This window comes from Budorcas taxicolor, chromosome 22, assembly GCF_023091745.1.
Source record: "Budorcas taxicolor isolate Tak-1 chromosome 22, Takin1.1, whole genome shotgun sequence".
Lineage (NCBI taxonomy): Eukaryota > Metazoa > Chordata > Mammalia > Artiodactyla > Bovidae > Budorcas > Budorcas taxicolor.
The window spans coordinates 20,992,762-21,007,266 of NC_068931.1; the positions used below are offsets into that span (position 1 = coordinate 20,992,762).

The 14,505-nt window shown below is 47.6% G+C and overlaps 1 protein-coding gene across 4 annotated transcripts in view; it reads right to left on the reverse strand.

Annotated features, from left to right (window-relative positions):
* The window catches only part of FHOD3 (formin homology 2 domain containing 3), a 530,296-nt gene that overhangs the window by 5,326 nt on the left and 510,465 nt on the right, over positions 1 to 14,505 (reverse strand). For all 4 annotated transcript variants that reach the window (XM_052660257.1, XM_052660258.1, XM_052660256.1 and 1 more), the window contains one exon: positions 7,989 to 8,150. In XM_052660257.1, coding sequence (XP_052516217.1) covers positions 7,989 to 8,150 — 162 coding nt within the window. The remainder of the gene's footprint in view (positions 1 to 7,988; positions 8,151 to 14,505) is intronic.

A 14,505-nucleotide genomic window follows, 5' to 3' on the forward strand; every position in this document is an offset into this window, starting at 1 on the left:
GCAAGGTTCCCCAAATTGACAGCTTTCTACAAAATAACTGGCTGGTACTTTCCGAAAGTGTCAAGGTCATGAATGTCTGCCACAGAGCAGAGGAGATGGAGAAGACACGATGACAGCCCAACATGGGGCTCGAAGTAGGGTGACGGACCAGAAAAGGGCGTGCATTGGTGGGACACCGGCGAAATCTGAGTCAAGACTGCAGCTGAGTTAACAGTCAACTCTGACACATCATCCTACAGCGCGCAGGGTGTTCACACTGAGGGGAGCTGGGCGAAGGACAGAAGGCAACTCTCGGAGCTTACTTTTGAAACTTTTTTGTGAAGTCTTAAAATTCTTTCAAAATAAAAAGCTAAAAAAAAAAAAAAAACTTCGAATGACAACAGCAAGGGGCTAAGGTTCCCAAAGCTGGTTGATTTAAACTGGACTTTGCAGGCTCAGCCTGGGGCACCAAGAACCAGTGTCTCTGGGAGAGACCCCCAACGTGCATCCGGACCTCCTGGGAGATTCGGATGCCTGACTTAGGAACAAGAAGGCAGAGGAGTAGGCAGACGTGCAGTACCTCTCTCTCCAGGGATACATCAGGAAGACACCTGCAGACACAGAGATGCATGCAGAACGGCAGCTAAGAGTGGACAGGGGTACCTGACCAGCGTAAAAGAATATACAGAACCACGCACAACTCGGTAGGACAAAGGAACTAGGAGGAAAAAACAGGAGTGTTGCTAGGGCTGGACCTACCCTCGGCAGGTGGGGGAACTGAAGCAGGGGCCGATCCCCGCATCGGGGCAATTGTCTGAGTCAGGAGAAACATTTAAGGCTGAGAGGGAAAACAGCGGACCTGTGGCAGCCTAAATGGAATCAGAATCAGACAGTCCTTGCCGCAGCCGTACCTATCCCGGACAGGAACACTGGTCTCCTGGAAGGTGCAGATCCCTGACTTAAGTCATTACCATCTGACTGCGATGCAGCAAAGCTGCTCAGCAAGGCGATGGCCTTTGTGGTGACAGGCCTGACCCAGAATTAAGTTCACTCACGCCGAGACGGCTCTTGGCAACATTTACGGTTGTTGTTGTTGTTCAGTCACTAAGTTGTGTCCAACTCTTTGCAACCCGAAGGACTGTAGCCCACCAGGCGCCCCTGTCCAAGCAAAATTACTAGAGTGGGTTGCCATTTCCTTCTCCAGGGGATCTTCCCAGAGCAGGGATCGAACCCTTGCCTCCTACACTGGCAGGTGGATTCTCTACCACTCAGCCACTGTTGGGAGGCCCAACACTTATGGCATCAGGCACTTTCTACAACCGCTGGTCTGGCCACAGTCGTGGCTGTGCAGTCCCTACCCCACTTCCCACCTACATCTGTAGCTGTGTTCACATCCAGCACTCCTCCACCATCTCTTCGGTTGCTAGCTAGGCACTGAGCAGAGAGCAATCAGTGAAAATGCAAAAGCAGACTGCCTTTCATGAGTCACGCAGTGGGGAGGACAGGCGGAGAGAGGGCGGAGTCTGGCCAGGGAGAGAAGAAATGAAACAGTTCCTCCATGGCTTTCTGGGCTCAGAGTTCTCAGCATTGTTGCAAGTCCTGGGCAGGACAGAAATGCCTTCCCGCTTTTCAGATGAAGCCCAGCTCCTTTGTGTGTGTCCGAGATGTCACGACAGAACTAGACACACACCGTGCTGACAACCCAGGCTTCTGTGCACAGGGGCAAGCCACTGCGCCGGGGCCCCGGGGGTAAAAAGAGAGGGCCAGATGGGTCTGGTCCACGAACTACAGCGGCTCAAGCGAGGTGGACAGTGGTGCTCAGGGAGGGAGGTGGGTGATGGCAGCAAAGTGATACTGAGGTGGGCGTGTCTTCTGTGCACAAGCTCCTGGGTGACTTCTGCACACAGCCCTTATACTTCTACAGGCAGCTTCGTACTCCAAGGGGGACCCTTGGGCACCAGTGTGAAGGGAAGGGGGATGGTGAGACCCCATCACAGGTGGCTCACTTAACCCTCACAACCATCCTGGGAGGCTGGCATCACTGCCGTTACTTGCTGGAAGAAGACAGGCTGAGTGAAGCCAAGCCATTTAAATGGGAGCCAGTCCCCTCTGTGTTATGACTGTGCAGATCCTCAAGCATGGAGACGGATTCCATCTGAACTTGGCAGCAAAGACGATGAACCACTGTCACCTCCTGTCAGTAAGGTGCTTGGCACTTTCCAAAGCCCCCTTCTGAGAACCCTCTGCTGTGTTCCCAGAATAGCTCTCTGACACAGGAAAGACAAAATCTCATATTCCTCTCTTCCACGGATCCTCTCTTCTCTTGAACCTCCACTCTGGGCAAAAGGGTGCCTGCCATTCAGACAGATATGGTGAGGGACACAGAGGCCAGCCTCCCTTTTCAACACAGTTCGCAGTTTGGGAGAGCCATTCAGTGCAGGGAAACACGTCCAAGCTCTTCCTGCTTTGCCTCTCTAACTCCAAGACTTGAGCTTTCCATTACATCAAAGTCCCAGCAACTCAAGAGCAAGAGGCTGCTTCCACCCTCATGGGCTTGGGTGCAGGGCCTGTACACCCTGTTTTGGACCTGCCTCCAGGGCTCAGGTGATTTGGGGTCTGTTCTGAAAGCACTGTCTCACTCCCTAGTCCCCACACTCTACCTATGCCTCCCAGCTTACCCCTGGCAAACTCCCCCAGAGCCCCTTTCCTGTGTCCATCCAGCCCTGCCTCCCAGACCCTCCCAGTGAAGACCGGGCTACAGATACCTTCCTCACTTCCCCATCTTCCTTTCCCAGTGCAAAGGGCTGGACACCCACCATAGGCTTAAAGTCGGCCCCAGTGAGTCAGTGAGTGGCTGTCAGCTCCGTTCTCTCTGGCCACTCTACTCCTGCAGCTGGGAGTGGGCGCTGATGGGGTGGCACTTCTCCCCAGAGGCCCATCCCTTACAAATCGGCTCTCTAAAATGCACTGACTCACCACCAGGTTTAGGAGACTCTGGGCTCCCTCTCGGACTTATTCTATTTATCTTTTTGTCCTCTGGCCTGTGTACATGGGTGGGCGCCCTTAGCTGTCTTCAAAGGGGCAATCAGACCAGCTTTAATGAGCTGGAAGTATATTTAGGCTCAAAGTAAACAGTAATGATGTTGAGAAGACAAAAGTTTGATTGAGAAACTCTGGTCCTTTTGCTAACATCTTATTCTACTATATTCTAAGAGCATTCATTTTAAAGTCTCTGGCTCTTTCCATTGTTAGCCCTATAAACGAATATAAAATTTGTAAGTAGGGAAGAACTATGTAATAACATGCAGGGAAATTTTTCTTAATGGGATTAGTGGGAAAATTTCTGGACATTTTCAAATACCACTTTGAAAATTACACTTAACCTGAGTACTGATCAGATCCAGCACTCAATATATTTTGTGAGGTATGGCTACCATTTTCCCTAAAACAGGGTCAACACTTTTTCAGATTTGTTCAGCCTCCTTCTCCATGTAATTCTGTAACATATAGCATGGGAACGTCCCTCAGTATGTCATAAGATCTTTGTTATAGCGAATCAACATGAACATGTCACATGCCCTTCAAGAGGAATGCTGAAGCTTTGTAAGAGGTGGAATGAGAGTCCAGTCATGAAATCACGTCAGATTTCAGTGCTCCTTTCCCAGCAGCCCCTAGAATGAGACTTCTGGCCCCTCACACTGAAACACCGTTCTTATAAAGATGACCTAGCTTATATTCCTAAGACATTGTTGGATTGCTTGTAGGTCACGTCAAAGTGATTGCATTTTTAGAAACATAGCCCTGAGCCCAAAACTCCATGTTCACATCACAGGTGGGGCCCAGACTCCTCCTTGGAGAAAAACAGCAGGAGAGGGGGCATCCAGCCTCTCTCAGTGGGATAAGACCTGGGCTCCTCTGGGAAAGAGTAAAAGGCAAACCACGAGTCCCTAGTGCCCCTCTGCTCTGTGACAGGCCAGGCTAACAGCAACATGCAGACAGCCAGCAGGGCAGAAACCCTCTTCTGAAGATGGATCCCAGAGAAAAGAACACAAGCGCCCTTTTCCTCCCCAGACCCCGAGCCTGTCCCGCAGAATCACAGTGGGAAGGAGACCTCAGATGCCCGTCAGCTGTAAGGTTTTCTAGGGAAGACCAACATTTGGGAGGCCTAAGAGAACAAATAGCCCGGAGACAGTGTGTGTGTGTACTCAGTCGTGCCTCTTTGCAACCCCATGGACTGTAGCCCGCCAGGCACCTCTGTCCATGGTATTTTCCAGAATACTGGAGTGGGTTGCCATTTCCTGCCCGGACACAGTATGGGGTTGGTCAAAAAGTTCATTCCGACTTTTCCGTAAGATGTAATGAAAAAACCCAAATTAACCTTTTGGCCAGACGGATACAATGTGATGAAAAGAAAAACCAAAATAAGAAGAAAACAAAAGACATGGAGAATGTTCTCCTCTGTCACCTCCACCAGCTGATTCGAGAGCCTTGGCTAGATTCTGGGGGAACATATGAGGTGCATTTGTGTTGACAGTTTACAGGCTAGACATCAACTGGACAATTCAAAACATTTTACTTATTGAGACCCTGATGGTACCAGCTGGGAAAACAGCAGAAGAGAGCCTGGGAACCTGGGAATCCATTACAGTGCCCTGGGCTTGTCCCAACTGGCCGCATATTTCAGGCTTTAAGCAGGACTCTTGGCAGGGGTAAGCCTGGCCACCAGCATCAAACATGAAAGCAGAAGTTTAAGTATCCACGAGGAGTCTCGAGTGACTTGCAGGTCATAAATTTCTAGGTTATGGGTGGGATTCAGTTTGGTCTCCTGCAACAGCTGGACTGTTATTGTCTTTAGCTAAATGAGTTATAGCCCAAATATGTTGGTTATTCATTTATCCACTTGCCTCATCGCCACCATTAAACAATCAAATCTGATGCAGCGTTGTTCCAGGGTGAGGCCCCAACCAGAACTTCATGTCGATTTTGCAGGTTGGTTTTTTCTCGTTCCTTTAACTTCTTGTGAAAAGCTGGAGTTTACATCCCTTTATAATAGAAATCAGAGTAACTTCCCCATCTCAAACTTCTGTGGATGGTGCCATCACTAATAAATGAAACTGGTTACAGATAAACACTTACATACATGCAGAGCTGTATTTGTTGTAGCAACTGCATCACGGGACAAAATATGTTTGGCTAAATAAAAAGAATATAGGACTGTTTTGCATAAGATTGCAATGGAAACAATACCACAGGAAATTATTTTATGTCAACCACAAAAACAGGCAAAATATCTCTGGCCAGACTGAAGAGGAAAATTAATTATGATTGTGTTATTGTTCCCACTGACATTATGTGTCTCTCTAAGAATCTGGCCGGAAGGCAGGGCCAACACTCTTTGCCAACACAGACATACAAGCTATAGGAGGAGGACACAGCCAGGGCCTCCAGGGACTGGCCAGGCCCCTGTCTCAGGCAGTCTCCTTCTCTGAGATCCCTGGCCCAACCCTGCCCATCTTCTGGGGGGCAATCCCTGGCCTGGTATACTTTCTCTACTCCGACTCCACCCAACTTGCTTCCGCTAGCTCTTCCCAATGGAGACTTTGCACTGAGGTTGTCTACTAGTGTGTGGTGTCTTCCATTTGGTTACTGGTTTAGTTAAGTAATTAAGAGAATGGTAATAAAGGACAAGGGCTTCCATGGTGGCTCAGACGGTAAAGAATCTGCCTGCAATGCAGAAGACCTGGGTTCAATCCCTGGGTTGGGAAGATCCCCTGGAGAAGGGAATGGCAACCCACTCTAGCGTTCTGGCCTGGAGAACTCCATGGACAGAGGAGCCTGGGGTCAATAAAGGACAAATACTGACGATAATCTACTTAAGACCCCAACAGCCTTTCATAAATTTCATTTTTAAAAAAAGCTATTTAAGAAAAAGATTTCCGATTATGAAAACAGCAAGAGAAAAATACGCAAATGATGTAGACAAGCCATACGTAATAGAAGAGATGCAAACCACAAGAGGCTAGACCTTCCCAGTGTGCACAGAGAAAGCGAGCTAAAGTATAAGGAATGCTATTTCACACTCTTCAGAAAAAGGCACGTGCTGGCCTGGCCTGTAGCACACAGAGTAAGGGTGAGCTTCTGGAGAAGAGTCTGCCCCCCAAGATGTGCACATCTGGGGACCCTGCAATTCCAGTCTTGGCCTCGTACCCCAGTGCCACCTGCACCTTACTATATGCTCGGGTCCCCCAGAGATCTTGTTAAATGCGGGTTCTGAATCAGCTGCCCTGGAGAGGTCCCTGTGAACATGTGTTTCTAACCACCCTCCAAGAGATGCTCACGTTGTCTGAGGAACAACATTAAGTCACAAGCCGCTAGTCAAGTTTTCACATGGGAGCACCAGAAGGATGGCAAAGCAGTGCCAGGAAATGTTGGAAAACATAAAGACAGCGATGTTGGAGCCCATAAACATATTCTTACAGATGTAAAAAGTCCCCCTGAATGATAGGTTTCTATTTTAAAAATGGAGGGAGTGTGGCAGAGGCCGCACAAAGTGGAGCGAGAGTCCCTCTAGTGACACCAATCACCCAGGGGCAGGGGAGGATCCCACTGCACAGGCTCTCTGGTGGTTGGCTTGAGTCCAGCCCAGACGCCAGAGATTTTTAAAGCTCTGCAGGAAGTTCTACTGTGCACCCAGGGTTGAGAATCACAACTCAAAAAGGTACTCGAAGCGTGTACCAGCAGGATGGATCTCTTCTAGGAGTGTGGCAAAACCAGCCTCCTATCTCACTGACCTGAGAACCACAACCCCCAACCCCCAAGTTCTGTAATTTGCAAGGCTCTGCTTCTCCCTGCAAGTGGTGTTGAGTGGAACCTACTTTTCTGGAGAAAATGTCCACTAGAATAGAAAGGCAATGATATAAAAGGGGCAGGTTCTAAGAGTCTGTGGCAATTCAGTTTAGTATTCTTTACCCTGGAAACACGCGTGACAACGGGGCAAACAGAACCAGGGCAGCCACGGTACGCAGCCAAAACGCAGCCACCCCCCCATGAGTGCAGGGTGGCACTGCACGGGGGGTGGGGGGGCTCTGAGTTTGAGTTCTTACTGAACTCTTGACTCTTGAGAGGCACTCTCTTTTCACTCTGGGAGCCAAGAAAAGCAGAGGCAACGAGGCATCCTTTTTACGTAACATCAGAAATCCCTGTCCTAGTCAGCATTCCTGGAAGCTGAGCTGGTGGAGATTCAAGCCGTCTCTCGAGTGACCAGCAGCAGGCCAAGGCTTGGGGCGGTGAGCTCTCTTCTGAAACAGAGGAGGGCCATGGCCATGTCAAAGGATTCAGAGAACCTGCTTCTCGAAGTGAGCCGTCCCTGTGAGACTCAGCCTGGTGCCCCCGGAGGCGGCTCCACACCTGTCATTCAGCGGGTAGGAGCAGGTAACAGGGAGCAGGAAATATCCTCTATTTGGTAGGAAATTTTTAAAAGGCCTGAACAACCTAGGCTAACATGAACGATCGCAAGTACCCTAATGACCGTAAAATCACCTGCCACCTCTGGGCTCCCTTTCAGCATGTTCACGGGCAACAGCGAACCACTGGGGAATAGCCTCCAGCCCAGAAAGTGGTCCCTGATGCTGGGCGAGGGGCATAATCATGGCCTCAGCAAAGCACTCAGGGCAGTACTTGGCAACTGGCCCACTGTATCCATCCTTGCACACCAAAGACATTGAAATATCCCCTTTCAGACCTTCCTGGGGACAACGTGTGAACCAGGGGAGGCCTGACCAGACGTGGCAAATGCGGTGGACAGGCGGCTGCGGCACGCCTCCTTCCCCCGTGGCCAGCGCTGACGGTCCAGCACAAAATCCTCTTGTCGAGGACCACAGGTGGGCCCTCCCGGCACCACGGGCAATTCACTAAATCCCACCTCTGAGTCCCCACCGGCCCGGGTCATAGAGAGCCAGGAGGCCGCTCCCAGGAGGCCGAGTCCCGCACCCTAACTCCGAGGCACTCACGAGACTTCCGGTTGGCGCGGGAGCGCTTCCTCTCCCGCGGCACCACTCGCTGGCTGGGCACTTGGGTGGCCGACTTGACGATGCGGTCCATGATCTCATCAGCGGCATCATCCGTGACATTAGGCGAGTCATCCATGCCCATAGTCCAGGAACTAGTGGATCCTGAAGAATCAAACAACCAGAGAGCACGAGGTACTCAGAGAGAAGGAGAACACAGCGAAGCCCGTCAGCAACAGAGCCCAGCGGAGCCCAGAGCCAGGGCGGAGCCTGGCGGATCCAGGGAGCTCACCCGTCCCCACTGCAGGGGCACCGCAGTGACCTGGGACCGCCACCTTCCGGGCTCTGGCCTCCCAGGAACCCACACCCGGGGCACATTATGTCACACTCCTCTGTCACACAGCTGAGTCCCCATCTCTCACTGTTCTGGATATGTCTCCACCTGCCACGTCCTGTGGTCGTGGGGGTGGCAGGAGAGTAGCCTCCCTATGCGACATGGTGCCTTGCACAGCACACACGCCCAGTGATGTGCTCCAGAAATGTGCTGAGACGTTTGTTATGTTTCAGCTGTCTGTCTCTGGTTCTGTGTGCCTAGTGTATGTCAACTAACCCTAACTTCTCACTCAGTTAAATAAAAGTCAATGGATTTTGTAACATATGGTTCGTCTTTGGATTACCTAGCCTTTAAAAATCGTAACAGGATTGCCCTCTTCCATTAGGAAAGCGGAGGTAACACACATTGTCTACTTTTAAAAATTTTATTTGGTTGCACCAGGCCTTAGTTGCAGCATGAGAGATCTAGTTTTCTGAGCAGGGATTGAACCCGGGCCCCCTGCATTGGGAGTGCAGAGTCCTAACCAACTTCTTTAACTACCGAGGAAGTCCCCAAACAACATTTTCTTTGGTATATTTATCTGCTTCCTGGCCAGAAAAAAAAAAAAAAGTGTTTATAGCTATATGTTAAGACAGTCCAAGTCTGACATGAAAGCACCTGCCTCTACACCAGCAAGAAGAAAGTACCACAAAAACATGGGTTCTCAAACCATATTAAACACTTATAAATGAATGCTATTTTGATTCATTAAAAATGAACTTTGTGACTGATCAACTTCTTTGTGAAATCTCTTCTCTAAGATGGGAAATATGCTTCTGTAAGAAAAAAGATGTACAATGTGCTCAAAATTGTGAATTTTCTCTGCCTACACTTCTCTTTGTAATAAACATATGACTTGAAGAGCCTGCAAGTGAGTGTTCTCAGACTCTGTGTTTGTGGAACACAGGTACCCTGAACTTGACCAAGGTCCAGCTAAAGCTGAAGAATAGTCAGCTTTTCTCAAATTACAGGGAAAAAATGTTAGTAAACATTTATCTTAAATTTTGAGTTCTATACTAATTTTTCAAAACTTTTGGTGTTTGGATATTAATGGAAATTGTAGGGAATAGTTGATCACAGCTCAGGAGACTGTACATTTATAGACTGCAAATATGTAATACACTAGAGTCATAATTTAATATACTATAATTTAGTCATAATTTCTGCTAGTAAAATTCATATGACTAAATTAAATACACAAGCAATTCATACTTTGCAAACGAGAACCAGGATTCCAGTGTTTGACCACTTGCACGTATTTGAGAACTGAGCCCATAGGACAATGATGTTTTCTGCAAACAAGGCTTTTGTTGTGGTCATTTTTAAAAATTGCTTTGTTTTACGAGTAAGAGCATACTTACAACATTGGGATATAGAAAATCAGGACATTTTTACTTTTTCTGCTTATACCTAATGGCAACTGATCTACTTGTCTCCATCAGAAGGTTAGTGTTTTCAGCATCATAAAACCCTCGAAAAATATGTTCTTCTCAGAAATGAATTTTTGAAATTGCTGAATTTTTCTGCATTCTCAGGCTGGTCTAGGTATTCTAATCGAAGGCAAGAGGCCTCAAGGCAGCAGACTGGGCTCGGCAGAACCTCTGAACCACAGCCCTCCTCACAACAGAGCCATCAACAGAACGACCGCATTTTACCCAGCAATTTCCTGTTTTCTCTTTTCTCTATTGATTTAAAATTCGGTGCCCCATTTTGAAATGCCAAGCTACCCTTTCCAAAACACACAAAGCTCAGGCAATTGTCTTTGCTCATAATACAATGTAACTGGCTCCTGAAATGAGCCAGAAATGAAGGCATCATCTGATCTTTCCACTGAGAATTACCTATATGTCCATCTTACACATTCTTGGGGAACTGCTTGCACTGTGACATGTCAGGAGATGCCCACAAGGAATACGTGGCCATCTGTCCAGGACCGTCACACTCAGTTTTCTGATGCTATCACTCTCTCATGACCTCAGTCTTGGTTCTGCTTCCTTGTCCCCTCGCCTCTTGGTTACTTTCCTCACTGCCCGATTGCCACGGAAGCCCGTTCTCCTTGGTTGTGTACATGCTTCCCTTTCTGGGACTCGTGCACACACATATAGCCACAGGAGAACACCGCCCGTACCTTAGACTCTAAAGGGGATCCCTAGGGTCTCCCAGGTGCCAGCCAGACATTGATATATACTGAGACATCTGTGTAACTTATTATATATAATATATGCAAATAGAGAGAGAGATGGCGGAGCAGATAAAACATTACAGACCATGATAGTACCATGTCATTTTATTTGGACCTCATTTTTTAAAAAATATGCAAATTATAGTTTGAAAGAAAACACTGCAACTAATTTTTCCCTTAAAAATCTAACAAAGAAATAGTCTAAAATGAAAATAATTATATCCAAATAGATATTATTTACTGTAATAAACATCTACCTTCATTTCTAAAAGAGTTTCCCTGGGTATAGATTTATAACAGGTTAGAAACTTCTTTTTTTCTTTGGCAGTTTTAAAGGTGCCATTCCACTTTCTTCTGACTTTCATAGTTTCAGCTAACAGTGAGTTATCATTCTTACTGTTGCTCCTCAGAGAGTACAGTCTTCTCTCTGGCTGTTTTAAAGATGTTATCTTTATCTTTGGGTCTTGGCAGTTTGTCTGTGTATGCCTAGGTAGGGTTTTCTTAGTATTTCCTCTCCTTGGATTTGTTGTTTTTCTCTTTAAATATCTGTCTTTGCTTTGTGGCAAGCTGACTTCTCCTGTTGCACAGCATGAGCTCTAAAGCACGGAGCGCAAGTAGTTGTGGCACACAGGCTCCCCTCATTGTGGTGCAAGGGCTGTTCCGAGGCAGGTGGGATCTCAGTTCTTCCACCATCTAACCCATGCCCCCTGCACTGGAAGGCGGATCCTTAACCATTGGACCACCAGGAAGCCCCTCCTTGGACCTGCCACCTCTCTAAAATATGTGGATTTCTGTCTATCATGAGCCTTTGGAAAATTCTCACCCATTATTTCTTCAGTTATTACTTCTTACCACTTTTTCTTTCTGATACTCCAGTTACACATATGTTAGACCATTTGACTGTGTCCCACCTATCTCTTCTGGTAAAGAATCTGCCTGCAATGCAGGAGATCTGGGTTAGATCTCTGGGTCAGGAAGATTCCCTAAAGAAGGGAATGGCTACCCACTCCAGTATTCTGACCTGGAGAATTCCATGGACAGAGGAGCCTGGCAGGCTACAGTCCACGGGGTTGCAAAGAGTCAGACACGACTGAGTGATTCTCACTTCATCCCACTTCACCGATCTCTTGCATTTCGTTCCATGCATTCTTTCTCACCATGCTTCAGTTTGTTTGTTTTCTGCTAACCTATTTTGTTTGAACTCACCAACCTCTTTTGTGGGTACCACTCTGCTGTTAAACCCATCATATCAGTTAATCATATCAGATATCTTCTTTTTGGTTCTAGGATTTCCAGTTGATTCTTTTAAATAAATTTCAAACTTTTGATCAATCTGTCTCTATTTTCCTTTATTTTTTTTTTTAACAACTACAAATAGCTAAATTTGGCTGCAGATTTCAGCACCTGGATCACCTGTGGATCTGCGGCTCTAGTCTACTTCTCTTCCTCTTGGTCACATTTTCATGTTTCCTGGCTCTTAATTTTGACTATGTACTGTGCTTTGTGTAGGAAAGAGTGCAGAGTCTGAAGTCAGTGTCATTTCCCCCAAGTCTTTACCCTTTCCGTTAAGCAGACACAGTGAAGGACTGAGCAGTTCTTGTTGTGTTCGTTGCTCAGTCACGTCTGACTCTTTTTGTGACCCTGTGGAATGTAGCCCAGCAGGCTCCTTTTGTCCATAGCATTTCCCAGGCAAGAATACTAGAGTGGGTTGCCATTTTCTTCTGCAGGGGATCTTCCCGACCCAGGGATCAAACCCGTGTCTCTTGCATTGGCAGGTGGGTTCTTTACCACTGAGCCACCAGGAGGACTGAGCAGGATTGGGGCCAAACAGCAGTTTTCGTTGAGAATCAGTCCATCTCTGTCTTTAACTATCTGTATGCATTTGTTGAAGGTGCTTACTCTAAATTGTCTTTGTTTCCTCAGAACTTCAAGACTGCAGGAACATTTCTACAGCCTTTCTGACACAGCTTCCCACTCCCCCCGACTCCCCAGCCTGCCCCAGTACTTAGCAAATGTCCCATGAAGAAAACTGTCTGCATTTGAAGCTTCTCTAGCTCCATCCTCTTATGCCAGCTCACATGACTACTGAAAGTTCTGCTGGATTCTCTTCACTATTAAAGATACTCTGCTCACAGCAAATCTAACTCTCAGCCTGGGCCCAGACAAGGCGAATGCTCTCAGAGAGGTGCCCTCAGCTCACCTAGAATTCTAGTTTGCCTAGTTCTCTCTTCTTTCACAGTTCTCTGATGTATTCTGCAGGAACGTTTTCATTATTTTATTAACGTCTCTGGTTTACAGTAGCAGGGGTGGTGACTTGCTACTCCCTGTGACATGCCACCCGGAAGAAGAAGTCTCTGCAAGTGCAGAGAGACTGAACCACTTTCCTTTCTAATTCTTTTTATCAGTTAGTGAAAATGAACCCACATTGCACAAAGCCAGCAATATCTTTTTCTTTTTGTCCTTTCCACTATGGAAGGGTTTTCTCTTTTCAAATTAGCACAACCCATTATGTTCCATTGCAAGGAGATCAAACCGGTCAATCCTAAAGGAAATCAACCCTGAATATTCATTGTAAGGACTGATGCTGAAGCTGAAGTTCCAATACTTTGGCCACCTGATGCAAAGAGCTGGCTCATTACCAAAGTCCCTGATGCTGGGAAAGATTGAAGGCAGAAGGAGAAGGGACTACAGAAGACAAGATGGTTGGATGGCATCACTGACTCCATGAACATGAGTTTGAGCAAACTCCTGGAGATGGTGAAGGACAGGGACGCCTGGAGTGCCGCAGTCCACGGGGTGGCTAAGAGTTGGACATGACTTGGAGACTGAACAACAACAAATTATGTTCTATTAGAAAGAGACCTGGGTTTGATCCCTGGGTTGGGAAGATACTCTGGAGGAGGGCATGGCAACGCACTCCAGGATTCTTGCCTGGAGACTCCCCATGGACAGGGGAACCTGGCAGGCTACAGCCCACGGGGTCGCAAAGAGGCAGACACGACTAAGTGGCCAAGCACACAGCACAGCAATACAGGCCTCCACCTCCCAGGGCGGCCTGCATTGCCAGCCTGCATCCACGAAGGCGCAGCAGTTCGGCTCCTGACGGCTGGAGTCACTGCAGTGCAGGCGCCATGCTGCCCTTGATCTCCTGGCGGCCACGGTTAGCCTAGGAGACAAAGCCTCCAAGAGCTGCTGGGGCACAGGCAGACTCATGCATAGCAGGCCCTAGGCCTTTCGGGAACCAGTGATTCCCAGCCTCACACCCAACAGTGCAAAGCTGTTTTGTTTTATTCTCATCCTTGCTTTATGCTTTGTCTAGACTGACAGTCTCTACCGCTCAGCATTTAATGGTATTATTTTTTTCACCTTCTGACCTCCCCAACTTTCTTCTCTCCTCTTACATTCTTTCTTGTTTACATACTCTTTCTCTCCTGTCACTTCTTAATTGATCTGAGAAATGGAGGCCTTTTATAGCCAGCACTGGCCAAGAAGAGGGCACCTTTCTTTCCACAGAGAAAACCAGACAATCAGAATGCCCCACACCAAGTACTCAGGGCTGTGGTCTGTCACAGTTGCATCTGTCTGCTTTTGCTCACCAAAAGGTTCCCTGTGCTTTGTCAAATAGTAAGTTATTTTCTTTTCCTAATTCCACATCCAACACTACCTGAAAATCAGAGGGTTCAGAAAGACCAAATCGCAGAGAACCTAATCTGTGATGCTTTGATGTGAACAGTAACACCTGCATGTATCTGGGGATAGTCTGGGATTTAGATTGTAGCACAAGGGCTGACTGCTCTATTTATCCTCTGTCTCAGTCAGGATAATGGGGAAGGGTGGAGGCAGGCATCCCTTCTTCCAGCATATTCTTGGCTGTCTATCAAAGAAAAAGCCCTGCATTAAGAAGCCCAGCCCAGCATTAAGGGGAGAAGGAACTAGATTCAGGGACACTGTCAGTCAATTCAGTC